The sequence below is a fragment of the Melospiza melodia genome, chromosome 2, assembly GCF_035770615.1.
Source record: "Melospiza melodia melodia isolate bMelMel2 chromosome 2, bMelMel2.pri, whole genome shotgun sequence".
NCBI lineage: Eukaryota > Metazoa > Chordata > Aves > Passeriformes > Passerellidae > Melospiza > Melospiza melodia.
The window spans coordinates 28,267,478-28,294,266 of NC_086195.1; the positions used below are offsets into that span (position 1 = coordinate 28,267,478).

Sequence of the window (26,789 nt, forward strand, 5' to 3'; positions counted from 1 at the left end):
CTCCAGATGAGCTTCTTATCATGGCAGGTTTTTTCTGCAAAGCTGCCTGGTCAGACCCTGTACATCTTTCAAAGGACAGTTTGAATTAAGCCAGGCCTATTTGAAATCCTGACCTCATTCCTTGCTCTAACATACTTCAGCTCTGAGGAATTTTGCTGGTCATCCATTCACACATGGTCTAGATACCTTTAGCCCATTGTGTTACCTGTGAATATTGAAAAAACAAATTAATTTCATTGTCACACACTTATGAGCTGCATTTTTTCATTCAAAATGTAATTGGGTCTAAACTAATAGCCATACACTGGGTTATTGATGCCTACAATTATTATTAATACAGCAGAGCAAATTATTATTCTATTTAGTTCAATAATTGCAATAAAAATATAGAAAAATCTTCTACATTGAATTACAAATGGACTTATTCTGTGTTTTTTCATTGTAATGCTGCATTTTGTTCCCAGATTATGTGCCTCTAATGATTTTGTCTTTGAAAAATATAGACCACTTGCCAATAAAAAAATGTTGTTTGAAAGAAGAAACCCAAAATGATTCATTAAAGTATGTCAAAATAAGCAGTTGGTGATTTTAAAATGAAACATTTCTGATCTTTTTACACTGCTTCCATATTTTTTCAGCTGCAATTATTTGCCAAATTACATTCATTGATGTGAACAATTTTGGTCACTTTAAAACTGTACTTTCGGTGACTTTCACAGTAACTGAAAAAAAAAATACCTCTCCCTGCTGTTATAACAATAAAGGATGTAAAAATATTCTCTGCAAAATGGAGCAGGAACAGTCATAACAGCTGAATAAGAAAAAATATTTCTGTTTCATGAAAGTATTCCAGTAGGCATTTTCCATCCTGTGTGCATTTAACAGTTGTGAGTGGTCTACAGCTGTGATCTAAAAGCTTTCTAGCACCTCACGTAAAACATTTTTTCATCTCCCAGGCTGAGGTTCCTCTCTTGCCTGAGTTAGAGTCTGCATTTGAGTCTCAGATACATACCCCTGAATCAGTAATTTAGTGTCTTCTTTCTTTATCAGGGCCCACACTGTCTTCTCTGTCTACTGAATATGTTTAATGTAATAAACATAATTTAGTAAATAGGGGTTTACATATTTCAGATAACTTTTAGTCTTGGAGATTCTCACTCACCAGAAATTCCAGCTTTTTTGAAAATGGTGTATACTCCCTTGTGAGAAAATCTGGTTTGAATTCACCTACATTTTCTTATTATAACAGGAGATTTTGGTGTAATTTTCCAACTCACTGTAATCAAGTCAGATCAGCGCTTCTGTACTGCTAAGATTAACACATAGGCTGAATTCTACATGTGCCAGAGACACTATTTTTGTCATACCAAGCATATAAAATAAATCATGTGCATAAGTCTTTGCAGGATCAGGTTACTTTTAAGAAAAGTTGCATCTAACACACCTATTTATATAAATATATCCATACACAGGTAGAAAGATGAGAGATAGAGAAGATATGAGAATGATGACTGGGTTGCCGCTAGAATTCTATTTTGTGTAGAACACAAGAATTGTTCCTCTGGTAGTGTATAACTAGGAAGCCATAAATTTCGCTCTGTCTTCTACCTCTGAGACCTTAAATTTTAAAAGATGTACTTATGTATTACTGGTCAGGGACATATAAATATTTAATGGCATAAAGCTCTGCTCATAATACACCAAAATTAAGGACTATAGTATTTTTCCTTCTGGAAAGGAGTTGTGCAGTACATAATTTATCCTATTCTCCACACATATAGTGGAGGGCACAATGTCTTCTGTTTATTGACTGAACAGAGCACCAAAATCACCTTTTTGGCCAAAGTTCTAACACCCCAGCTCTCATGCAGGGTTCACATCCTTACAAATGAAGTTATTTACTAGTGCCTCACTTGAGTTATTTGCTTCCCTCATGGGTTCCTTATGGGTACAAATTACTCCTGTGGACATTCTAATTAGACACAAGATGAAAATTTTTCAGAAAGACAATAATCAGCCACTGTAATCCTGCCAGGGACTCCCCAACACTGGACACTTTTAAGATTCAGCTGGGTCATCTTTTCCACGCCATGCTTTTGCCAGAAAAGATTGGACCATATGATCCTTGATGTCCCTTCCAAGCCAGAGTTCTATGATTCTATGAATGTCATTTCTGAGATTATTAATAATATTATTAATAAGAATATATCAATCAAGTCAGTCTGACTTTGGAGGAGCTTTTTTATTAATTCACCTTTGTGAGAACTTAACACCTTGATGAAGGTGCTTCATGGAAAATGGAAGTGATACAACCAACAAATAGTGCAGCTAAAAATGGCTGTCAGGGTTTAGAATGAGTATTTTAGATCAGTCACCCACAAATCCTTGGAAATTTGATAACAATTGGCTATACATTTTGCGCTATCACAATGTGAAATTTTTCTGTCCTGGCAAAAATGTGCTTGGTTTCTCATTGAGTATATGGTTTTGGGGGCTGTTGGCATTTATGCCTGAACACCGCCTCTCCCCAACAAGATCTGTTAGAATCACTCTGTTACTGATATAACCACAAGTATTTATGCAGTTTATTTAAACCTCATGCTAAAAAGGCATTGCACCATTATACATCTCATGACAAACCATTCATTTCTGATATGTTTAAAAGAGTCAGATTTGGGGTGCCAGGGATTCAGGCTGACCAGGACTATCTGCTACTTCTCTGTATTTCCCATTTTACTTACTGTGAGTTTCATTTAATTGATTGCCAACAGAGAAGAACACAACTGATTAAAAATAAAGAATAGAAATAACATAAAACAATATTTGCAGTTTAAAATGTGTAAGTTAAATATCCAGCCTACTCAAGGCAGTGGTCTATAGTGGAACATGCAATCTTCTCTCGAGATGCAGTTCATTAACTGGATGATGCTCTTCCTGAACCACATGAAATCATTTACACAACAGAACTGCAAATATTAACAAGTTTTTTGTGATCATATTATCATAAACAGGTAAGAAATAAAGAAACTATGAGAAAAAAAAACTGCATGAAGTTCCATGCCCTGCAAAGTCATGAGGTAATGACTTTTCTAAGATTTGTCATTCTAGGTGTCTCTGCCCATGGCAGAGGGATTGGAACTAGATGATCTGTAAGATTTTTTACAGCCCCAACCTTTCTATGATTCTATGATTCTACGATTCTACGATTCTATGATTCTATGACTCCATGATTCAGTGATAAGAGGGCTAACAGCTCCCATTGCACCAAAAGTGAATATGGCTACCATCATGGTGTTTTGCAATCTACTAACTTCAGGAGAAAAATCTGAAGAACAGGATTTGTCACGTTGGCATGGTTTTTCATGCTCATCAAATGGTTTAGAGAGCTTAGCTGAAGTAAAAAGTGAAATGGCATAGCAGCTGGTACAAAAAGATCCTTAAACATTTGATAGATGATGTACATTAGAGAAAGCATTGCTCTGGCTGAGAGAGGGAGAATTGCAAAAAAGACCCCAACTTATTTTTGCCATTCTGCCCATTATACCTAGGATTACAGCAGAAAACAAAGAAAAAATGGCGTTGTTCCTTTCAAGTGCAAAGTGTGACCGCATTTCATTCTGCTCCACTCCTTCTGCAGATTAAAGCCCAAGAGTGATTACTATGTTTTCACACCAAAATATAGATACATAAATAAATCACTAAACAAAACTGATCATCTGCTGCAGGACAGATGTTAACAAAGCACTTGTGGCACAGAAGTGAAATTGATATTAAAAACATTTGCAAACAACCCTATGACTGGGAAGCATTAAAAACCAAGAGATTCATATTTAATGTTGTTACTTTTCTCTAATTCAGATGTATTAAAAAAAGAGACGCCATATGCTCAGGGGTGGGAACAGGGTGGATATACCAAAGTGACATTATATAGAAACTATAATAAAATCACTGTTGAAAAATTATTCCCATATGACATGCCGTTGAATGTGCTTGAATGTAAAGGAACTGACAAAACATAAATAATTAAATATATAATTAGGCCTTAAAACTTCCTGTTGAAGGATAGTATTGAGGATGCAGCTAATTTTATGAGGCATTAGCAGGTATGAGTTTGTGGCTAGGAGAAATATGTTTTACAGCCTGTGTTTCTCAAGGTATTTCCATCTACATGTCACTTAGAGTGAGTTTTCTTTTAAGTGGGTTCCTCTCATTCTTAAAGTCACACAGGAGCGTGTTCTACCAACCAAGCCTCCATTCCTCCTGGACTGTGTCTGATAAAGGATGACATCAGAAGAATGTCAGGTGTTTCAGTTACTGTACACCTCATGTAGCATATTCCTTTAAACTGATATATTTCATGTCAGTTGAAAAGAGGACTTTTGTATTTCTGTTACAGGATAGGCTGATTTGGATTACTTAATCCTTTCTGAGTGGATTGCTATAAATTAGGGACAAAAACCTCAGGCCTCATGAACACTTAAATAAGGTGGTGTAGGTGTACCCTTATTCCAGTCCCACTAGTTAAATATAACAAATCCAAACTTCATTTTTGCGGAATCTGAAAACATTTGTGAATTTGGGACAGCTTCCAGAAACTTGCAGAATGTCTCATTCTGGAGCACTGCAACAAGGAAACAGTAAATATTTCTGAAATGAAACATTGATACTTCACATTTAAATTATGCTTTTGTTGAAAAACTGACCTAATTTGAAGGGGTCAGAAATGTGTATAAAAGCCAAAAAGCCAAAAAATTGAGCTTTTTTTTTTTTGGCACAACTGAAATTACATTTTTCCCTGGATGACCAAATAAAAAAATCCACTGTTATGTGCTCTTAATTTACTCAGATTTTTAGCTTGTTACATAACAATTTTGATCAGGAGGTGATTTCTTCATAAAACAGTTACATAATTGCAATTTAGGTGCAGTTATTATTAATAAAGGAATTTTTTTTCCTTGCAGGTATAAGGCTTTTTGCTTCCTCATAAATGCAGCTTTCTCTTGTATATGGGAATAATAAAAGGGGTGCAAGATATTTGCATAGATGAAGACTCCAGCCTCAGCAATGCCCTTGCGTGTACCAGTGTCGCTTTTCTTGGTGTGAAGACATACCTTAGGATGATCTGATGTTAAAAGAGCATTTTTGAGGCTTTTCGCCTGCCTGTAGCAGTGTCTATTAAAAAAGACATGTCAAAATGAAGCACTTTTGTGCACAGATATCTGTTTTTAAAGCTTCATAAGGTTCCTCCAGGTTTTTGGGGGTTTTTTTCTGAAAGGATCAAAAAGCATGTGGGTGCATTCTGGGTTACCCTTTTCAGGCTGAAAGTAGAAGGGGAAATTCAGAATTCAATTACATATGTAAAATCATAAAAGTAAAGTGTAAAAGCCATCTAAAATTATTATGCACGCCTCTTTGCCACTCAAAGTTTTAAAATACTTGATCCATGAGATAAAATGTGCTCAAAATCATTCAAAGACTGAAACCTTCACTTAGTTTCAGGCCAAATCAATTTTTGTTGATACTCAAAAAAGGCAGAACAGAAGATGCAATGTACACAGGCTTCATAAAGTAGAAACCTACAGGTATAACAATGTGACCTTTTATTACTGAACCATGCTATGCTTCAATCCTATGCTGGTTTTTGAATTCATGGAAGTTAAGATGGTTTCAAGAATCAAACATGGATGTAAACAGCAGGAATACAGCATGTTACTGCAGTCATCTTGTGACTTTACCTTGATGCATCTTTCATACACTACATCTCCAAGCTGTATCCCTAAGGCATAGGCAGGCATAACCTTTTGGTTCATGCACTTCACTCATCACACAGTGGAAAACCTGCTGCATTTAACTATCAATCCACAGAGGAAAAGATGAGGAAAAAGAAAAGAACCCAAAGTTTACACCATTTTTAGTACTTAAATCTTTGCCAGGATGTGCTCATTTCTAAGGGTAAGAAAAAGCATTCTCAAGGAAACTGAAAAGATAAGGGAGGAGCAGTTGAGAAGATAAAGAGACTAAGTCTAAAAAGAAAAAAGAGCAAGCGCCTCCAGGGAATTCTAAACCTGCTTCTACTTTCATAATTAAGTGAAGCTAGTGTAACAGCGCAGATACTAAAAATGAATAAATGTTCACATTAAAATGGATGTTAAAAATCTCTTTTCCTTTTCCTTGAATCGGGAACCAACTTCCTGTTGGGGCTGAGATCATGTCAGTGAATTGGCATAATGAACATATCACTGCAAAATGTAGGTATGCACTATAAAATTGTTACCTCATTGAGATATATATTTCTTTTTTGGAAGTCATCTTTCTTCTTTTTGGCACTGTAGAAAAGAGGGCTGATTTTGGTTATCTCCAGTTGTGAGAGAGTTCTGTGAAGATACCAATAATCCTCCTACAGAGCTGGACTATCCCTCCATAATCATCCCTCCTCCACCACTATACCACAGGGTTCGGATGAAACATGAGGTCAAGGTGCAAGGAAGTCAGCCAGACTGTGGAGGTGTGCCTGGAGGCGTGTTTGACCACTGGAGAGACCAGTGCCAAGGGCAGGGAACTGCCCTATAGGGATGTCCACCCGGCACCAAGCACACTGGCAACATCCTCAGCTTCTGGCTAATAGTTTTAGCCAGGGAACAGCCCCAGGGTGAGTGAATCACTTAGCATTCTCCCTCTGCTGCACCAGCTACTCCCCAGCTACAGACCAGGGCATGGTCCTTTGGTTTTCTTCCCCTCTTTCTACCTTCTAACCACATACCTACTTTTAAAATGTCATAGTACCATAACAAGCCCTCACTCACTTATTCTCTTTTTCCTCTCTTCTCTACCCATTCCCTTCACTTTTCTCCTTCTTGCCTTCCTGTGCTCCTTCTACTCCTCTTAGGTATATAATGCTTGTGCCTAGAATAGTTGTAATTTTAGAAGAAAAGTATGGAAATCGTGCATCTGTCCAAACAGACATGTATGAATCAAGTAAGTTTTGTATTTATTAGTATAAAATATCATACTTCAATAAAAGTGCAAATAAATGAAGAAGAAAAAAAGGCAAGAAAAGAAGCATGCAGAAGGAGAGCAAGAGACTACAGTAAAGGGAAGCAGAGCAGAAAGAAAACAGGGAAGCATTGCCTTGCAAATATGCTTCTGAGAGGAACCCTGAAGTTTTCTGTTCTCTTTGTCAATGAGGTAAGTGGAGACAGATCTAACTGGGATGTCTACCATTTCCTCACCTATTATTTTTTGTCTGCCAGAAATGTATGAGGAATTTACTTAGATGGCTGTGAGTTTTAAATCTCTTGGCTGAGACAACAGGAATCACAGTTGCACTGCAGATTGGATGATATGTACTCCTGATCACGATGTGAAACGCAATGCTGGAGAGTGATTATTGTCAGTAACTGCATTACTCTTTTGTGATAAAAAGCCTGAGGTCTGGAACTTTTCTAAGATACATCGAGAACTTGACCACTCTGTGAGCAAGAGAACCAATTTTCTAGTGGTACTTTGCAATGCAGAAGGAGCCAGACACTCATATTTATCCTTAAATGGATAGTCCTTGATTGAAACAAGATTTAACTATGTCACCTTTAATAGGATTGGCAAATAGATTTTAAAAATATCATATACCATGCAACTATATGTATATTATTCTTGGCTAAGCTTGTTCATTATTTAAATCAAAATATTATGATAGATATTTTATGAGGTGACAACACAGATTGGTTTTCATTATACTGTATGCAAAGAGTGGGAAACATAAGAATAATCCATATTTATAATATATTCGTAATTTTAATCATTTATGCATAACAGACATGATTATTGAGCATCCTTCCCTCAAAAAATTCTCAGTGTATCCAACAGTATTAAAAACACACTCTACTAGTGGTAAGGCAAACTGTGTGCTGTGGGGTGTTGTCTGAGCCCTTCCCAAACACATTCATGGATGATCAGAGCAAGGAGTCCATCACTGGGTCAGGAAATGCATACACATAAATATGCAGACCATGTCCTTTGGTCTTGCTGGCACTGCTATCAGTCACGCCTGCTGCACAGCCTACAGAGATGTTTTTCCATGGCTTTCTAGACATGGAATTGGACAGGCACCTTTCTCCATACAGCACAGAAAACAGCCCCTCAGGCAGCAGTTTTGCTGAGGCACACCCAGAGACAATTAGTCTGACTTCAGCTGGAGGGACGATGCAGAAGCACAACCACCTGTTAGCAAATCACAGAAACTCCCTGCAATAACAGGCTAAATGCCTCACCCAGCTGGAAGAACATGAAAAAAAGAGGCAGGTTTTGTTTGGTGTTGGTTTGGTGCGGTTTTATTTTAAAGGGTCATAACGGGTGGTGGTGTGCAAGCATACATTGCCAGGGAGGCCCTGGTCCCATCCATTGGAATGGAGGCGAGAGTGTTGAGAAAAGCACATTGTTCTGCAACAAATCTATTTGCCCATTCTCACTGAAATGAATAGCCCTTCATTCCAGTGGGAATTTGTGCCGTCACTTCAAATGTTATGCATATAAATTAATTTCACACTGCTTCAGGACTCTGTTTTCAAACTACCAAAAGGGTTAAGAACTGAGAAGGAAACACTTGCCAAACTCCCCGATCTAAACTAAGCGTAAGAGATTTTTTTTTTTTTTTTTTTTTTTTTCTTGGGGGGAAGGGCTGGTGGGTGAACAATGGCCAGAAAGAGAGGAAAATGGGGACTGGAAATAAAGTACAGTCTTTTGTATTTCTACAGCTCAAAGATGCTTTTGAACAGGACAGCTGCCAACTGTGGAAAAGCATCTTTTATGGAAAAAATATGCCAGTGACAATGGATTTACAAGAACTGAGCCAGTGTGTCCTATATGCATTTATTCCATATTATGCAAGATTAATTGTTTGGAGCATCATGCCTTCAGGAGTGTTCTAAGCATCAAGGAGCCAAATCTAGACTTGGTATCATGGAGTCAAATTTCCTTTTGTATCACAAACTCCCCAGGATGCCTGATTACAACCATGCTGAATCTGGCACTGGAAGATGTTACCTACAGACTGGGCACAGTTCTGTTTAAATATGACAAATTGCATTTGCTTCCTTAGCCTGCATGAATTGATGTACATAATTTGGTGCTAGACCTTCAAAACATTTTATTTTAAACAGACTTAATGCTTTTTGTTGTTTTGGAATGAGAAGGAATAAAAATATAGCAGATGGCAATTTGAATATACTTGTCACAAACAGGATTTTAAGGTTGCACTCTCAATTACGCTGTGGCCTCATTATATTCCCTACCCATCCTAGGAATGCCTTAAACTTGGTATAAATGTAATTATGAAATGTAATTTGTTTTGACTGCTAACTATAAAATGGGATTAATCTGTATAGGACTCATCTATACAGGGAAATGGAATAATTACACCCAATTAAAACATCTACCTGGGATGTTACATCAGCAAAGCCACAGCAGTATAAATTATTCTGCTACAATTATGCTCATTAGTTTTCCCAGGTAAAAAGGCTCTTATCATAAATAAAAATGGGTCTCTAATGATTAATTCAGTATTATATTTATCCAGGTTTATTGGCATGGGGGAATACATTGGTTACCATGGAATCAAAAGGCAGAGTCTAACAGCAGAATAAAGGACCAGGCATCAAAAGTATCAGCAGAGTGAGAAACGGTCTTTTAAACAAAAAGGTTTGCCATACGAACATATCTGTGAACCTTTGGACAGCATCCTGTGTACCACCTGAGCGCCTCCATGTCCCTACTGCAAATTGGGACAAGTACAGTTCTGCACTAGCTGAGGATTAGACTGGCAAAATTACACTGATTTCATAAAACTTTAAGTCCTTTCAGTTATGTTGGTTTTCACAGCAAAATGTTGAGGAATGTCCAACATCCATCATAGCCAGCAATTTGCTTGTAGTAACTCTTTGCCTGGATTCTGTTTTGTTTCACAGTTACAAATAAATGAGGCCAGTTAATTGGCAAGCAGTGCGGCTGAAGACTGAATGAACATGCTATTGTGAGCATCTGATAAACTTAGCCAAACATATCTTTGAGAGAAACCACTCTTTATGTCCACTATTGAAAGAAATCAGCAAATATTTTGAGGAGTATGTGGTACTTATGTGAAACCCACTCGCCACAGATGTTTCAACAGCAAGTATGATATTTATAGCAATTCAGTTTTTTCCTTGACATTTTGCAAGGACAGTGCATCTGAAATGAAAAAGAACACCTAGACTGTAAAGAGGCAAGACTCTCAAGCCACTTCTTTTAAGGTTCAGTATTTTGCTGTTGAAAAATCTCAGCTGGGGATACATCCATTGACACCATACCCACAAAACGATCAGCGCCGAGATGCAGTAAAGAAACTGCATTTCTCATAAAAGTCACCTTTAATTTTGTGACCTGGTTACAGACTGCTCTAATTCTCAGACAGCCCTTAGCTGGATTCCAGGGACCTTGGGCAGAGGCACAAATTTCCTCTTCACCTCGAGCAGTCACTTAGCCCTAACAATACTCGGAGCATTGGTCTCCGCCCGTGGCTGGGGCACCGTCGCTCCCTGCGGGGCAGCTCTGCCCAAGTCGGTGGCAGCGTTTCTCAGAGCAAAGCTATGTGCTGTGCTACAGCCAAGAATCCCTAAAGGCATTAGCGTGACAGAAACGCTGCCTGCTGCCCCCGGACCCCTGCCCGCCCCTCTGCGCGAGCTTCACAGGGCTGTATTTGGTATTCCTCGGTGAACTCTGCACAGGGCTCGCTCTGGTCCCAGATGGTTTCAGACCTTCGGATCCTGCCGTCTCTGACGGGCTCGGTACCGCCTCGGAGCCGTGCGCTCCACGCTCCCCGAGTGCCGCCCAGACGCCGGCCCAAGCCCCGTCGGGAAGAGCTGCGGCAGCGGAGCCCCTGCCCGGCCCCTCTCTGCCCCGCACGGGGCTCTGCCAAGGGCAGCGTAAGCGACGCGAGGACAACGCCGGGAAAGTTTATTGTTGGCAAAACCAGTGGGCACGTGCTGCACGCCAGCGGCCCCAGTGCGGGGTTCCAGCCCAACGGCCAGCCGCCTCCGCCGAGGAGGAACCGGCCCTCCACGACCATCCGGGAGCGGCCCCGGCCGGATGTCCCGGCTCTCGGGAATGCCCTCGCCCGGCATCTGGCAGAGTGAGTGCTGCGGCCGGTCCCCCGCCGCTCCCCGCCCAGGGCGAGCGCTACTAGCCGATCCCCAGCTCGTGGGACAGTGGCCGCCCAGGCCACCCCGGCCCGGCGACGGGGACGGCAGGAGCCTAAGGGGCGGCGCGAGAGGTAGTCGCGAGTGCAGAGTCCGGCGGGGCGGGCGCCCGCGACCGCGCTCGGGCGATGGCGGAATGTACCAAAAGCCCCCAGGGGGAGGACGCCGTTAAGCCCCCTCCCACCAGCCTCCCGCGGCACCCTTGATACCGACGGGAAACCCCCTCCCCGATGCGCGGGGCGCCTCTGCGAGTCCCACAGCGCGGGGCGGGAAAGGTGGGGGCGAGGCGACTCGCCCCGGGGCGGGGGAGGGGTGGTGGGGGTCGCGGTAGAAGCGCCTGGCACACGGGTCCCGCTTTCCCCTGCTCCCCCCTCCCTGCGGTGGGTGGTGCGGTCCGCTCGGAGAGGGCGGGAGCGCCGCGCCCCGCCCCGCTCAGTGACACAGGCTCCGTGTGGGGAGGCGCCGGTGGCTCGGGCAGCGGGACCGGGTGGGACTGGCCGGGCGTCGTAGCGGCGGCGACTGCGAGCCGAGCCCGGAGAATGGCAGGGGCTAGAGTCGCTGCGGAGGCTGCTGCTGGTTTCTCTCCTTCGCCGCCTCCTCGCGCCCGCCGGGAACTTTTCCTAGCGGCTGGTGGCGGCGCCTCCCCCCGGTGGTGGCGGCGGCGGCGGCTGCTGCGTTTGGCGGTGCCTCCCGGGCCGGGGCTGGGGCTCCTGGGGCTGGTTTTCTCTCGTTTCTGCTGCAGTAAGTGGAACTTTTCCCCTTGGCGGACGGGCGAGGGGGCGGGTGGAGGAAGAGGAGGAGAGAAACCCGAGCCCCGGCAGCGCCGGGGGACGCGGCCGAGTTGAGGGAAACTTTGTCTGGCGCCCGACGGCGGGGGCCGCCGGCCGCCCTGCGCCGGGCAGGACGTGGCTGGGATAGTGAAGGAGGGAGGTATGCGAGGCAGGTCCGAACCGGAGCCCGCACCGCTGAGACCTATGGACTCTTTCCTCCGGGAACATCCGCTGCGACCGCAGTCGAGAGAGCGGGTGTCCCGGGAGGCCAAGTATCCCTGGCGGTTGGGCTGAGGTGGCAGCGGCCCGGGTGGGGCAATAGGGGAAGTTTATTCTCCTGCTGGGGCTTCCCCCGGCGGACGGCAGGTTATCCGCCGTAATTCCCGTCCTGAGCGGCGGGATTTCGCTTATTTGCGGGAATTCACGGGTGCTTCCCCCCCCCCCCCCCCCGCCCCCTTATTTCCCATCCCGCAGGAAGGACAGAAGGCTCTTGGTGTTTTATCCGGGTGTGCCTGGGGGGAGGAATAGAAGGCGCTTTGCCTCAGGAGGCGTGGGCCGGTGTCGTTGTTCCCTCTCAATGAGGGTGAAAACCGTGCTGGTTTCGGTGTGGGGTCGCCCGCCGCTGCCGCTGAGCTGGGACCGTGTGCTTGCTCTACATCACCCGCATCCTGAGCAGGGACACTGCGGTGCGGGCCCCGCCGGGCTTGGCGTGACCGCCCGCAGGAAAATGCCATCACCTACCCCCCCCCCCCCCCCCCCCCCCCCCGCTCCAGTTGATCTTCCTGTGGGGAACAAACAAGCAACGTAGCAGTTGGAAACTGAGCAGGAATTTATTTATTTATTTCTAATGTACTGCATGCAGTGTAGTGTTATTTTTTTACAGCAGTGGAAGATGAGAGGGGATAAAAGTAGACTTGGACAAGAGCAAATCGAAAACCCTCATCCTGCCGTTGTATTTATTCCTGATGCAAGGGAATAGTTGGCAAGGATATTTTATTATAGGAGACGCTGTGTCCCTTCTCTCTTTAATGAAGGAGGAAGAAGTTAGAGTCTCCGGAGGTTCATGTGATAAAAATACCCAGGAACGAGCAAGGCATGCCGCCGTAAAACACTTGTGTAGTATCTGAGAAATGCTTTCTCAGGGAGGGAGTTGAGGCGCTGTAGGATTGTGCTGGTGCATGTAGTAGTCTCCCCCCTCTGGCAATGATGTAGCTTTCCAAAAAGGTGATTGTTACTAAGTTTGTAAATATCGAGAAGGCAAACTTCTTGCGCTAGCGTTTTTCTCCCCTCCCTTTGTTCAGTGTTATTTCTGCTTTTTTGCAATTAAAAAAGTGAAGTTACAGACTTGGCATGACCTTGACAAGCTATTTTTACATCTAAATGTGAAGTTAATAGTAACAATGAAGCTAATAGCATCCGTGCCTAGTGTCACACAGCGACTCAACCATTTTAGTCTTGATAAGTGTAATTCGGGTTGTCAGTCTTCCCAGATTCTTTTTTTTTGCATAAGTGATAACTTTTCAGAACTTCAGCCAGAAGTGGCAATGTTGTGTTGAAACAATTCTGTTCTTTGAGCACAAAGTTTTGAAGGTAAAAGGGAAAACTTGAAAAACTGTTACAGACTTTTAGACTTGGAGGTAAGCAGCAGGTAAAGAGGGTTTTTTTGTCAATATCTTAGGTTTTAGTTTTCTTTTCACCTTTAAATATCCCACAGTTGTTTTCGTTGTATTTGTAACTGTAACATGTGACTACCAAGGAAAAATATTAATACTGTGCTCTTAAATATGTTTTGAGCATGTTTACATGTTGATGGCACCCCAAACTACTTATTGCTTTTGGTTGCCTTTTGTCCTGCTACTCAGCTAATTCTGATAATAGTAGCAAAAGAAAGATTTGAAAACGCTGCCATAAATGATCCCAATCCTAGTAGAATAAAGTCGCTACAAAACCAAATAAATTTTTATCCAGTCATTTTGATTGACAGTTAGAAATTATTTATTTGAGCTATAATTCCTCAGAGAAATATTGCCAAAAACATCTCAACACTGGCACCAAAAAACTGAAGGGGGAAAGAGAAAACATATCAGGAATCTGAAGTAGCAGCTTTTCTGTTTTTGAGTAAATATAGACCTGCTTTAATAAATGCTGCTTTTTTAACGAAAGTAAGACTACTGGCTTCAGGTTGTGCATACAAGTACTCCTTCCACTTCCCTGTCAAACAGTGCTCAATGCCACAAAGTGCGTACTGAACTTACGTGGTCAAAGTAGTGTAACCTTGACCGAGGGGACTTGTGTGGCATCTATAGGAGCATCATCATAGCCTTTAATCTATAAAGTAACTTATTTTGCATTGCAGCAAATGCTTTTCAGCTGTGCTTATTGGAGTTATGTCCTGCAACATATACTGTAAATGAGGACTTGTGCGCTACTAAATAACAAATTCCTCATAATTCCTATGTCTCATTTGTTTGCACACAGTGAAAATTTTTTTGCAAAATTTTTTTTTAAATGTAAGCTTGAATTAAAAATAAGCAGAACTGTAAAGTGAGGTGAATAGAAGGATGTTCAAGATGCATTTTTCAGATATTTTGTTGAAGAAATATTTTTTTTTTTCAATTTAAATTGCTGGTTATGTTAAGCTTCTCAGTAAGGTTAGACAAAGAAGTATGCATATGTCATCTAAGATCCCAATGAATTTTTTTTCTTACAGGAGCCTGGAATGCAGATCTCCAGACTGGCAGTAGAGCTGGAAGGATTGGGTTATAAAGGTGTAGATAATATAAGAGTGCAGTGTACCATATACAAAAATAATTTTAAAAAAATAAAATCCCCAAAGTAATTATTGATGAAAACAATCTGGCTAGAAACATTTTTACTATTTTTTCAGGTGAAGTCATGGCAAATTTGAATGTCAAGCAAAGCAGGTTGCCAACTTGGAAATGGGAAGGTGTAGTAGAGTTATCATCAAGACAACAGAATGTGTTTTTTCCTCATTTTATGTTAATAGTTAAGAAATCTGCGTATAAATATGCATTTATGTTTTGAAAATGGTATGGAAATGAATGCTTGTTTGAACAGGTGTTTGGTGAAGGAGTACAACAGCAGTGAAAGAAGGAATAGGAATGCTGTGGAAGGTATTTGAAAAGTTGGAATGAAATAGTGGTGAACCATGTAGTAGGTTGGGCAGTGTATGAAGCTGCTGTGTGAAGAAACAGAGCAGCTGCACTGGTAAGAACAACAGATAGGAGAGTTTAAATCTGGATTGTTTGATAATTAACAAAAACTTTTTTTAATGTTGCCAGAAGTTTGTCCAGACTGTACTTGAGGATAACTCATTGGAATATGAGGTGTGATCTTTTGAAAGAATTCTTAGCTGTTTCATTGTGGTACGTCTATTTTTCCATGTTACTGTTACACTGTGATGCTTTTGGTGTGCAAGAACTCCCATTTACATATAGAAATGAAGTACAATGTTATTTGAGTTAGGATCTGAACACCTGGAGTACTATAAAAGAATTGTGATGGTTATTTAGCCACTTATGCTACATAACAGTTGACCAGTTACTTGATTTAAACAGTGTTTCTCTCTTGTCTTCTTAAGCAACTGAATTTTATGTCATGGGATATGCATTCTCTTTGATAGTGGAAACAAAAGAAGCTCTAGCAGGATTTACTTTTTGTGAGATAGAGAGTCAAGTATCCTGTTTAAAAATGTGGTCAAATCTAGCTTGTTTTCTTTCTGATCTCTTTTATGTAGTATTGATGACAGGGTGATATTGAGAAACAAAGGACTGTTCTGTAGGAGGAGAAGCAAAAATATGTAAACTTTATAGACTACTTGTACCAGTTAATTACCCTTCAGGTCCTGGTAGTAGAGCTTTTAAGGTAGGCACAATGTGATGTAGATTGCATCTAATGTGAGAAGGGAAAAGGAGTTGGGAGTGTGTTGCTTCAGAAAGCAGTGTCTGGGGCTAGTGAGTGGAGCATTTGTGAAGCTCAAAGAAAAAATAAATTAGAAACTCTAGAATCAAAAGTCTGAATTTTAATTTGTAGAAAACAAATCCAGAGTGGATGAAATTAAGATAAGAGATGAGTAAAACTGGGTACACAGAAGATAATCTTGCTAAGTGCCAGCTGCCTGCAATGCTATTGGTAAAAGTTATTTTTTAGTGTTGGTTATCTGTTGAAGAGCAATAAACTTTGCATCTGCTGTTACACCAACCTGTGTAGGTGGCTGCTGTGTGGCTGAATTCAGCTTTGTCCAAACAGCTCTTTATCAGAAGGTACAGTTGCAGACTGCTTGGGTGTGTGTGCCAGCAAGTGAGAGTGCTGAGATTGTGTGTTCTCTGCTTGCTCTGGAGCCCCTGTGCACTGCCACTTAAAGGTGGCTCTGTGATGATGGATTACTTTGCTGTTTGTTTTTGTACCTTAAGCTTGTTTCCAGCTTGGAATGAATGTGTTGTATTGGATGAGCATTATTGGAACTTTGCTTGGTTGGTTTTTTACCCTGATGATTTCTGTTTTGATTGGTATGTGGATTGTTATGCAGAAGTTTCTCTCAGAAATTTTCTAAGGCAGCTGATAGTTGGAAGTAAGTGACCAGATTTGCTACGTGAAAAATAGGTATAGGTGCAATTATTTAATTATTATTACTTTGTTATGCCACATGTTCTTGGATTTAGTGGTTGTTAGAAGTGGAGGTATATATGGTCTTTAAAGGTGCCTTTAACCAAAACACTTTTGTGTTTCTATGGTTTGTTTTTGATAGGGTTAGCCTGTCTAAAACAAGAGTTTTTGAGCAGTACTTACTTGGAGGGTAGTTGTATTCCATGCCTCAGAGTTCATAGGTGTCTGAAATGCAGTAATGTATTTTTATTGAGAGGTTGGAGATGATGAATTTTTGATTAGGCATGAAATAGGTTGATCAAGCTTTCTTGTTAAAGGGATCGTTAGTACTATTCTTTATTTCTGTTTAGAAAGCAGAAGGATTGCCTAGAAAATAGTATCATCTGAGTATGGGGAGAAATCACAAGAAAAGCTAAGAAAGAAAAGATGGGAATAGCTGAATGTGGAAAAAATGCAAGGAAATATATGAGAAGCAAATAAAGAGTGACTTGTGCAGTAAAGGATGTGACTTGTGCAGTAAAGGATGTGTCAGGGGAAATAATTACTGTGTTTCTGTCTCTGTCATGGGGACAGATGGTAAAACTGTTGGGTGAAAGCTTGTTTTACTCCGCTGGATGTCCTGGATGGCGAAGGTGTAAAACACTGTGTTAAAAGGAGGTGGAGGTGTGTATGAGTGAGGCTCCTGAGGGGCCTCATGGACAATATTTGCATTCATTTGATTCTAAAAAAGGTGGCCCGTGGTTGCTTAGTATGTAAGCTCGTGATGAAGAGCTTTGAGGTGTAGCACAACTTCCGAGTCATGGTGAAAACACCAAACCCACTTTTTTGGTGTTATTGAATACATGAATGCTTCAGGAGTTACTTTTCAGGTAATTAGCTTTCAGACTTTGGACTGCTTCAACTGTGAACGTGAACCCAAAAATTCGTCTTTCTGTCCATAAGTTAGCAATAGAAGAAAATTAGCAGCAGTAATGAAAAAAACCCTTTAATGTCTTATAGCTGCTGTTGATGTCCTCTATCCTTTTACCTTGGTTTTCCCAAGTGTATGGGAAGGTAAAGGTAGGTAAAGTTTAGCCTGTTACCAAGAAGGTCACTTTTAGTTCAGGTATCGAAAAGCAGAAACAAGCTTCCAGACAATCCACTTTTATCATAGCTGCATACTTTTATTAAGTATTTCTGCTTCTTTTCAGTTGTTTTTCAAGTAGTGTGCAGGAGTAGGAGCAATTTTAATTCTTTAATAGTGTAAAATATCATCCATCTTATTTTCAGTGAGAAGACTAGTTGAATGTAACTCTTGAATTGACAGGAATACTGAGATTATCTGCAAGCAGTAGACAGCTCTTGCCCATTTCCCTTCCCCGACCCCCTTCCCACATCAGATTTTCATTATGTGGCATTTAAGATAACGTTATATGTCTACAGGGATTCATTGTTTTCTCCTTTTCTGTTGGTCAAGGTTCGTATAACATGATAGCTCTTAAACTAGTTCTGGGATTAGTTTGTACAGAGCTGAGTGTTTTTTTGAAAGTGACTGTTGTTTTGAATACTTCAGTGTAATGCAGTGGCATGTGCAAAATTGAAATTGAGTCATTCAAATGGTAGTCTCCTGCTAAAGGTGAATAAAGACCAGTCAGGCAGGTCTCCATAGCTGATATGTGTACCAATGAGTGGAAAAAAAAACAGCTGAGCTAGCTTGATGAATTTATTGGTTACTTTTGGATTTGTTATTTTTATTAGCCCCTCAGTTAGAAGACTCAGATTAGTGTTGGATTTAACATTTTCATACTTTGTGTGGGCATTCTTTGTCCACTTCTGTTGCTTTTTTAACTTGAAATGCCACCCAGCCATGCTGCATGTGATGTATTTGTATAAGCTGAAAACTAATTATTGCTGGGACAAGCATAACCAAAACCAGCCTATTGGATGAAGAGATGCTGGAGAAAGGATATGAAGTTGACGTGTTCAAGATGGGTAACTTAATTTCTTTCCAGTGTATATAACTTGGTAGAAAAATAGTAACTTTAATGTTGTAAAAGTTAAATTACATCAAATACCAAGTAACTTCCTCATAGCAACAGATTAACTTAGGGGGTAAGACTTCTGACTCATATATAACTTGGGGGTAATTTTTTCCCCAAATTCCTTTAATTTCTCCAACATTGACTATTGACCATTGCCACAATGAATAACTAACTCTGCTAAGGTTGATTGCTAACAACTGGAGAAGAGAAGTCAAGAGCTGTTAAGCTCAATATGATTTTTTAATATAAAGATTGCATTATAAAAATCCACTAGTCAACCCTTCACCAATGCTGCTGTTCCTGTGTTTTAACCGCTTCAATGCACTTTTGATTTCAACAGATAAACTTTCTTGAAACAGAAGTAATGTTATTATGACTTCATTAAGGCACTGTACCATTTAAAAAGACACTACTAAAGTAATCAACTATGAGAAATTGATGGTTGTGACCATACTGTGAATAACTTCTTGGGAAATTTAAATGCATCCTGTTGAAAGTTTCAGTGTGTTACTGGTAACTGAGGTAGCATAAAATAATCTGCCTCTGGTAACTAGCAAGTGTAATATAGCCATTTATCCGGGATAGGATCTATAGGAAGAAGCATACTAAGTTCTCTGTAGCTGTCTGAGGTATCCCAGGTGGTTTAGGCTTCTGCATGTGGCTTATATGTTCTACTTCCAATCTTTAACATCCCTTCCAACCCAAACCATAGTATATCTATAGTGTGTGTACATATATATAATATAACACAACTGTTAAGTTCAACATTTGTAAGTAATTAGGTTTTTTACTATAACCAGATTATCACAATTGATGTATCAGTGTTTCCACCTGAATATTTAATAACTTAAACTACCTCCTGATAAATCAGAATGTAATCTTTTGTGGAGAAACAGATTTGTGTAGGCTTTATGGAAAATCTTAAAATGATTCAGCAGTGTTCTACCTTACAGAAAGAGGTGAGGACTGTGTGACTCTACAGAATTGTTAGTGAAAGTTCTTTTTGTGATGAATCTCCAGAGCTACTCTACAGCTGCATATTCTGAGTCTCAAGAGACATGGCTTAGGTATAATAAGTTGGTGTGGCTACAAATAGGTGAAAACTGAAGTGAGGAAAGCAGTTTTAATGGTGTCTCCACAATCTGAGACTGCTGTGAAAAGAGGTCCTGAATTGGTTGCTGTAAGTACATGGGAGAAGATACTGGGCAAAAGAATAGTGAGTGTTATTAACCTTAAGGGGCTTTTAATAGGATTTCCTAATATTTCCTTGTAGCTAAACTGGTGAGATATGTTTTGGGAAGTGGATTATTAGATGGGGGAAAATTTTTGTGTCCTGCTGAACTCAGAAGATTCTGAGTCCATCTGGAGGCTGGTCACTGATGGCACCAGTGCAGGGGCAGTTCAGCTACATTCTGACCTCTCTTCCAGGTTGTAAGGCATTTCAAGCAAATTTATGGATACTATGGATGGCTATAGGGGTCAGTTGTCTGCTGAAAACTGGGATTAATTGAGTGGGATGTCCACAGGTCAGAAATAACTGTTGGAAACCTTGTGAAATTCAAAAGCGGATGTGTCTGGGGGGGGGGGGGGGGGGGGGATGACCCCATGCAGCAGCAGAGATGTGGTGCAGACTGGTGTCAGGTGCCTTTACAGGAAAGATCATAAAGGTCCTTGTGGGACAGTATGTGCTTTGTCGTGCAAAACATAAAGAGCACACTGGGCGTGCTCAGCCAGTTCAATGAAGCAATTTGGACTTCTACTATTTAGAGCTTGTGAGACTACATCAAAAGTACGGTGCACAGTTTTGTGCTCCCAAATGTGCGGCAGGTGCAGAGGTGAAAGGCCACTAGGGTAGTGAGTCACCACATGATGTATGAAGAGGGCTGGAGAAGTGGGTTTGTTCAGCTTTGAGAAATGTCTGAAGTGGGGCACCCTAATTGCTACTGGCATTGTTTAACAGGCAGTAGAGGGAAAACAATGACAGACTCTCCTTAGCTATGCAAAAGGAAAGGATAAGAGGCAGCAGACACAAGCTACAACAAGGAAAGTCACTATAATGTGTTAGCAGTATGTTTTCCCACACAGACAATGAAGCGCCGAAATAGGTTGTGGAATCTCTGTCCCTGAAAATATTCAGAACCTGACTATGGTATGACCCCTGAGTAATTTGATCTGACTTCAAAGTTGGCCCTTTCAGTTGGGGATGGGATTGGATAACTTCCAGAAGTCCCTTTCAGTCTAAATGAAGCACATAGTGTGCATGGGCAGGCATGAGCTAGTATACTATAGTTGCTAGCCTTGGAAGGAAAGTAGAAGAAGTTGGAAGTCTTCTATTTAGATTAAAATGTCAAAGTAAAGTCTGAAACAAGTTTTTCCTATAAATTGATTTGACTGCTAAAATCTTACTTCAAAATTGAATCCCATTGTTACTTCCTAATGTAAGTTATGTATGTTAGAGAATTTGTTAAATAAAGATCTGACTACATCTTTTCTGTTACTTCAATAAGTAGCCAGTAAGAACAATCCTGTGCAGCACAGAGCTGGGTGACAGTGTGAGACATACTGAAAATGTAGCTTAGCAGTAAATTGAGCAGCTATTAAACAGCATTCCCTAGGCTTACTGTTGTGATGCAGTTCCTGGACAAAAAGGGGTTAACTTTCTGGAACTGCCTGCATTGAGCTGGCCTTAAGAGCTAAAAAAAGCCAGCAGTGTCAGCAATGCAGGGGGCAGCAGCCATCCCATAACTTTGTAATGTAACTGGTAACTCATCAGATTTTTTATGGACAGCTGAGATTTGCTGCTCCTGACAAAATAAGTTTGTTCTATATTTCATTGTATAACCACAGTTGTTCAATACTGGCAGATAACACTAAAGCTTTACAGGTAATTGAAAATGTGAAGTTAATATTTAGCTGTCCTCCTGAAGTTGTTCGGGGCTTTGCAACATTACATAGAGCGAAGTACATCCTCCCTTTTTACATAGTGCAAAGTACAACTTCCCTTTTCTTCCTGCAGACCTCAGTTCTCCCCAGAGTAGGTGATGTGTGGAAAGACAACATACAAAAAGTCAAGGAGTGGTCTACTTGAGGCAGGTGAGGGCTGTCCTAGGGATTGAAGGTCTTGTTCCTTCTGCTAGGATGTCACACACATCAGTGTATGTGTGACACACAGTGCACCAGTGTTCCTGACCAGTTTCTAATGGCTTTCTGGTTTCAGTGTAGGAAGTACAGTGCAGGGGACAGGAAATGCTGCATGTTTACAACTGTTATTGAATGCTTAGAATGTTACTGAATGCTTAGAATTTCACGTACTACTTACTCATGTCACAGAAAAGCCAAAACAGAAACTCCCCAGTACCTAAAATCCTGATAACAGTGTTTATTTAAAGCAGTTCAGAAACATTGCTTGTACAGAAGTGTTTGGTAGTTATGTGGTCCATGTACTGTCATACCACTAAATGTAGTGGGCAGTCTTTGATTCTGCCATGTCCCTTTCTCCAGTTGAAGAAATATTCAGTTCTGAGTGACTTGAACTTTTACGTTATTGTTCCTATATAAAAGTAATATTCTACTGAAGACAAAGATATTAATACAACAATATTGCCAGTATTGAACAACTATGGTTATACAATGAAATATAGAACAAACTTATTTTGCCTTGTTCTCCCCAAAATGGCTGAAATGCTCTAGATAGTTGGTTTTGTGATTTGTTTGTTTAAGTTATCCCAAGTCAGGAGGTTTGTGCCTAAAACTTCTTGGTTAGGTTAGGAGTTTCATAGACCTTGTGTTTTAGTATGGCACACCTCTAAATGTCGATAGTTTTGCCTTGTCAAAACTAGCCAGCGTTTCTGGTGGTATCTGTCAGAGTTAATTGGGATTTTTTGTTGATTTTGTTAAACTGCATTGTGTTTACACTGGATGAACTAAGGCAAAGGAAAACAACCTGTGTACTCTGACTTCATTGGCTTCATTCATCTGAACTGAGCAGTTCAGAAATCCTCCTTTCCACCCTTACCTTTGAGTAGGTAAAATATGGCATAGTTCTAGGATGTGTAGCTTGAATTTGATCATGTTTTTGTTAGACCTTATGTCTGAACATTAAGTTGAACAGTAATTGTGAATTTCAGAAATTGGCAGTTAATTGGTTCTCTGAGTTGACTTAAGTTTGCCTTGATAATGAATGCAGAGGTGTAGTATCGGAAGAACAGAAAGTATATACGTATGAAAAATTAAGTTACTAAGTAACAAAATAATTAAGTACTGATATAGCACTGCACAAGTCAGTAAATACAGACACAGAAATATGGTAAACTTGATTTGTATCTTCATTGCTTCTCCTAGCCTGCTGGGTTGACCATCATTTCAGCATGTGTGCTGTGCAGTCTTACAATTAATATGTAAATTCTGGCTGACCATTGCAGCTCTCCTGTGCTACCTGGTGTAAATATTGTGAAATGCATGAGAGATCAGGTATTAATTATTTGGACTTCTCTAGTTGCTGAAATTTCCCTGAGGAACAAGGACTACTGAACCAGAGGCAGGGTCTGTCTGATGAAGTAAGGTGGAGGGTTCTTATCCAAAAGCATTGCTAGCTTGTGAGGAGGGTTTTAAACTATGCATGTTGAGATGACCTTTGATTTTTCGCTAATCTGAAAAGAAGTAAAGCAAGGAGCAATCAACAAGTGTCCAAGGGGGATATGATGGAAATTGGTTTTTATCCCTTCCCTTGTGAAGGCAGCACAAATGAGCACAATTGCAGACTTAGGATCTCATTGGAATTGCAGTAATGTTGTGGAATAGCTTGCATGACTGGAGTCATGCAATTAGCTAGCTCCATTTGTACCTTCAGGAAAGGCAGGCTGGCAAGGTGAAGAGGAGTGTCTAGAATGCTTGGAGCTAGACTGGCATGGCTAAACAGAGAGCTGGAATTCAGGAAAAGGAGAGTTCATGAGCTCTGGAAGAATGGGCAGGCGACTCAGGAGGATGTGATGTTTGCAGATGGAAAATTAAAAGCACCAAAGCCCAACTGTGATTTAATCTGGCTACTACTGTAAATGAAAGTAAAAAAATATTTTTACAAATACACAAGCAACAAAAGAAGGGCTAAGGAAAATCTCCATCCTTTTTTGAATGTGGAGTGAAACAGTGACAAAGGGTGAGGTACATAATGAATTTTTTGCCTCAGTATTTAAAGTTAAGACTAGTTGTTCTCTGGGTACCCAGACCTCTGAGCTTGGAAGACAGGGATGGGGAGCAGGATGAAGCCCCCATAATCCAAGGATAAATGATCAGTAACCTGCTGTGCCACTTAGACACACAAAAATCTGTGGGGCCTGATGGCATCCACCCAAGACTACTGACAAAGCTGTCAGAAATGCTTTCCCAGCCACTTGGAATGATTTACCAGCAGTCCTAGTTCTAGTTCACTGGAAGTTAGCAAATGTGATGTCCAGCTACAAGAAGGACTGGAAGGAGGATCAAGGAGACTACAAGCCTGTCAGCCTGACCTCAGTGCCAGAGTTGGTTATGGAGCAGATCATACTGAGTAACATCACTCGGCATGTGTAGATGTGGCACTTAAGGCCAAAACAGGCACTTAGTTTAGTGGTGGACTTGGCAATTGTAGCTTAATGGTAGGACTCGGTGATCTTAGAGGTCCTTTCCAGCCTAAACAGTTCTGTGATTTTAAAGTCTCACATCTGGACTGAGAACTCCATACAACTGCACAGGCTGTGTTCCAAGGGGCTAGAAGGCAGCTTGGCAGGCATAGGTCTAGAGCCCTGGTGAACAACAAATTGAGCAGTATCAGCAGTTTGTCCTCACAGCAAGGAAGGGAGACCTTATCTTGGTCTCTAAGCATTACAGCAGATTGAGGGAAGGAATATATTTTGCCACTAGAGTACTGTATCCAGTTTATGGCTCATGGTACCAGGGAGACACTACCAGAGCAAGCCCAGAAGTCGGTCACTGTGTCAACTGGAGCACAAGGTGTGTGAGCAGAGGCTACAAGAGCTGGGCCTGATCAGCCTGGGAAAGGGAAAGCTGCAGAAAAGGAGCCCTTATTTGCTGCCTGATGAGAATGTATTAAGAATGTAGATCAACACTTTCTTCAGACACCCCACACAAGGGAATAGGAACAAGCTGGAGTGTGGAAAATCCTGAGCCAATGTAAGGAAGTAAAACTTGTCTGTGAGTGAGAAGGTGTCCAAAATATTTGAGGAATCAGTGTCAGGTGGTGATATCCCAAACCTGACTGGACCAATCTTCAAGCAGTCTGATATAACTCTGAGCAGAACTGAATGGCCTCTTGAGGTCCCTTGCCTCTTTACCTACATGAAATCATTATTCTCTATGTCAGTATTAGAGCTTGTTTGACTTTGCCAATGATAAATGCATTATAAAGAAAGCTGTGCCTAGGAGTTCACTTGTGTTTGTGGTAATTGCTAGGTGACCTGGTTGGAAATGATCACTATAGCTTGCATCTGACAACATGACCTGTTGAGCACCTTATCAGAGGATTTCTGTGGAAGTTTGGTTGGTTGGGTTTTCCCCTCCCCTCTACAGGCTTGTACTGATGAGCAGTGATTCCGGTGATTTGAGTCTGAATGCTTCAGTCTGACAAATGAAGTTAGAGTGATTAAGTCAAGAATATCTTAATAATGCTTATAATTTAGATTCTGGGATAGACATGAGTTTTTTGGGTAATCTAGCAAGATGAACATTATAATTACCCTCATGGTTAGGATGGCAGCTTATGTAAATACCACTGTGTAGCAGGAAAGTGACTTGCTACCTTATAATGAAAGAGACCAAACAGCAGTGACAAGAATCCTATACTGAACACTTTGTATTTTTGGGTTCTGATTGAGTTGCCTTTTTTTTTTCTGTTAGTCTGTGAAATGGCAAGTTTATTATATGGTAGTGTTGAAACAATAGCCATTTAACTTGGAAGAAAGCTGTTTTTTGGACTGGGTTGGGAGCAGCAATCCATGTTTTTGCAAGTTTGTGGCTAGGTGGAAGAGAATATGGTGTTATGTCATTAGTAACTTCCACATTTTGAAATTAGGCAGAAGACAATACCTCCTCAGACTTCTGCAATATTTTAGTGGTCAATCGGTCAATCCCTTACCCCCAATTTCTCTTCCCCTCAAAAAAAACCCAAAAAACAAAAAACCAAAAAAAAGAGAAAAAAGTGGATATTGTAATAGCATTAAATTGCCTTTCTAACTAAGGAGTGGAGAGGCATGGAGTCTGGAAGGAAGTGGCAGGGTATTTATCTGACCAGATCAGATTTAGCAGTCATCGTGGTCTGGCAAGTTCTTTCTGGAAGGATTTGTGTGGTGGAAGCTATATTGTAGGTGGTGCTGGAGGATAGTAGGATCATGTCAGTTGCATTTCTTGGAGTATGAGGTGCCCTAATTATATATAAGTGCTAGTTACTCATAGCAAATTGGAATAAAGATGAGTTACAGAATATTGAAGTACCTTAAGAAACTGAGGGATTGAATAGTTAAGCAAGCTGAAGTGTAGATAGTTGTTCAGTGCCCATGAGGCATCCTTTGTGAAAGAGAGTATTCAACTTTGTGTATGAATTGTTATAAATATTTAAATATTTGTATAATTGCAAAGAAGACCTTGAGTATGTGGTGGTCAGTTCTCTGAGGTTTGCCAGAGGTCTGGTTTGAAGGGGCTGCCTGTACAAGGTCTGAACTAGGCAGTGCACTGTTGGGAAGCATGTCCTCTGTCATGATGTTGTATTGGCATCCTCTTTGAACTTGACGTGTAGTAATGCCAGCTTTGAAATTTCTTAGCTCTGAAGAGTATACTAGAATTGAAACCTTTTAAAAATGAACCGATGTTCAGAAAGTGACAATTTTTGTATAATGCATGACATTGTCTGTATCATGAGAGGCAGTTCTATATATAGAAGTCAGAAAAGCTGAAGCGCTAGCTGACTAAAACTATGTGATTGGGTGTTCCTGTAGCTCTCCAGAATGGAATTTCTTTCATAATCTTGAACTCACAGCTCTACAAATAAATGAAGAGATTGGGCTTTAAAATAAATTTTAAGCAAGCAACATTAGTTATATCTAAGCATAAGGTTATAACTTGACTTATTATTAAACATGCTCAGAAAAAGTTAC

At 40.9% G+C, this 26,789-nt stretch overlaps 1 protein-coding gene across 6 annotated transcripts in view; it reads left to right on the top strand.

The window, feature by feature from the left end:
- Window positions 1-11,710: 11,710 nt before the first annotated feature.
- NECTIN3 (nectin cell adhesion molecule 3) overlaps window positions 11,711-26,789 on the top strand; it is a 60,710-nt gene continuing 45,631 nt past the window's right edge. For 3 of the 6 annotated variants that reach the window (XM_063148213.1, XM_063148214.1, XM_063148215.1), the window contains exon 1: window positions 11,711-11,969. In XM_063148213.1, coding sequence (XP_063004283.1) covers window positions 11,768-11,969 — 202 coding nt within the window. In that variant the 5' untranslated portion in view covers window positions 11,711-11,767. The remainder of the gene's footprint in view (window positions 11,970-26,789) is intronic. The other 3 variants (XR_010026658.1, XM_063148212.1, XM_063148216.1) reach the window with 2 other exon arrangements.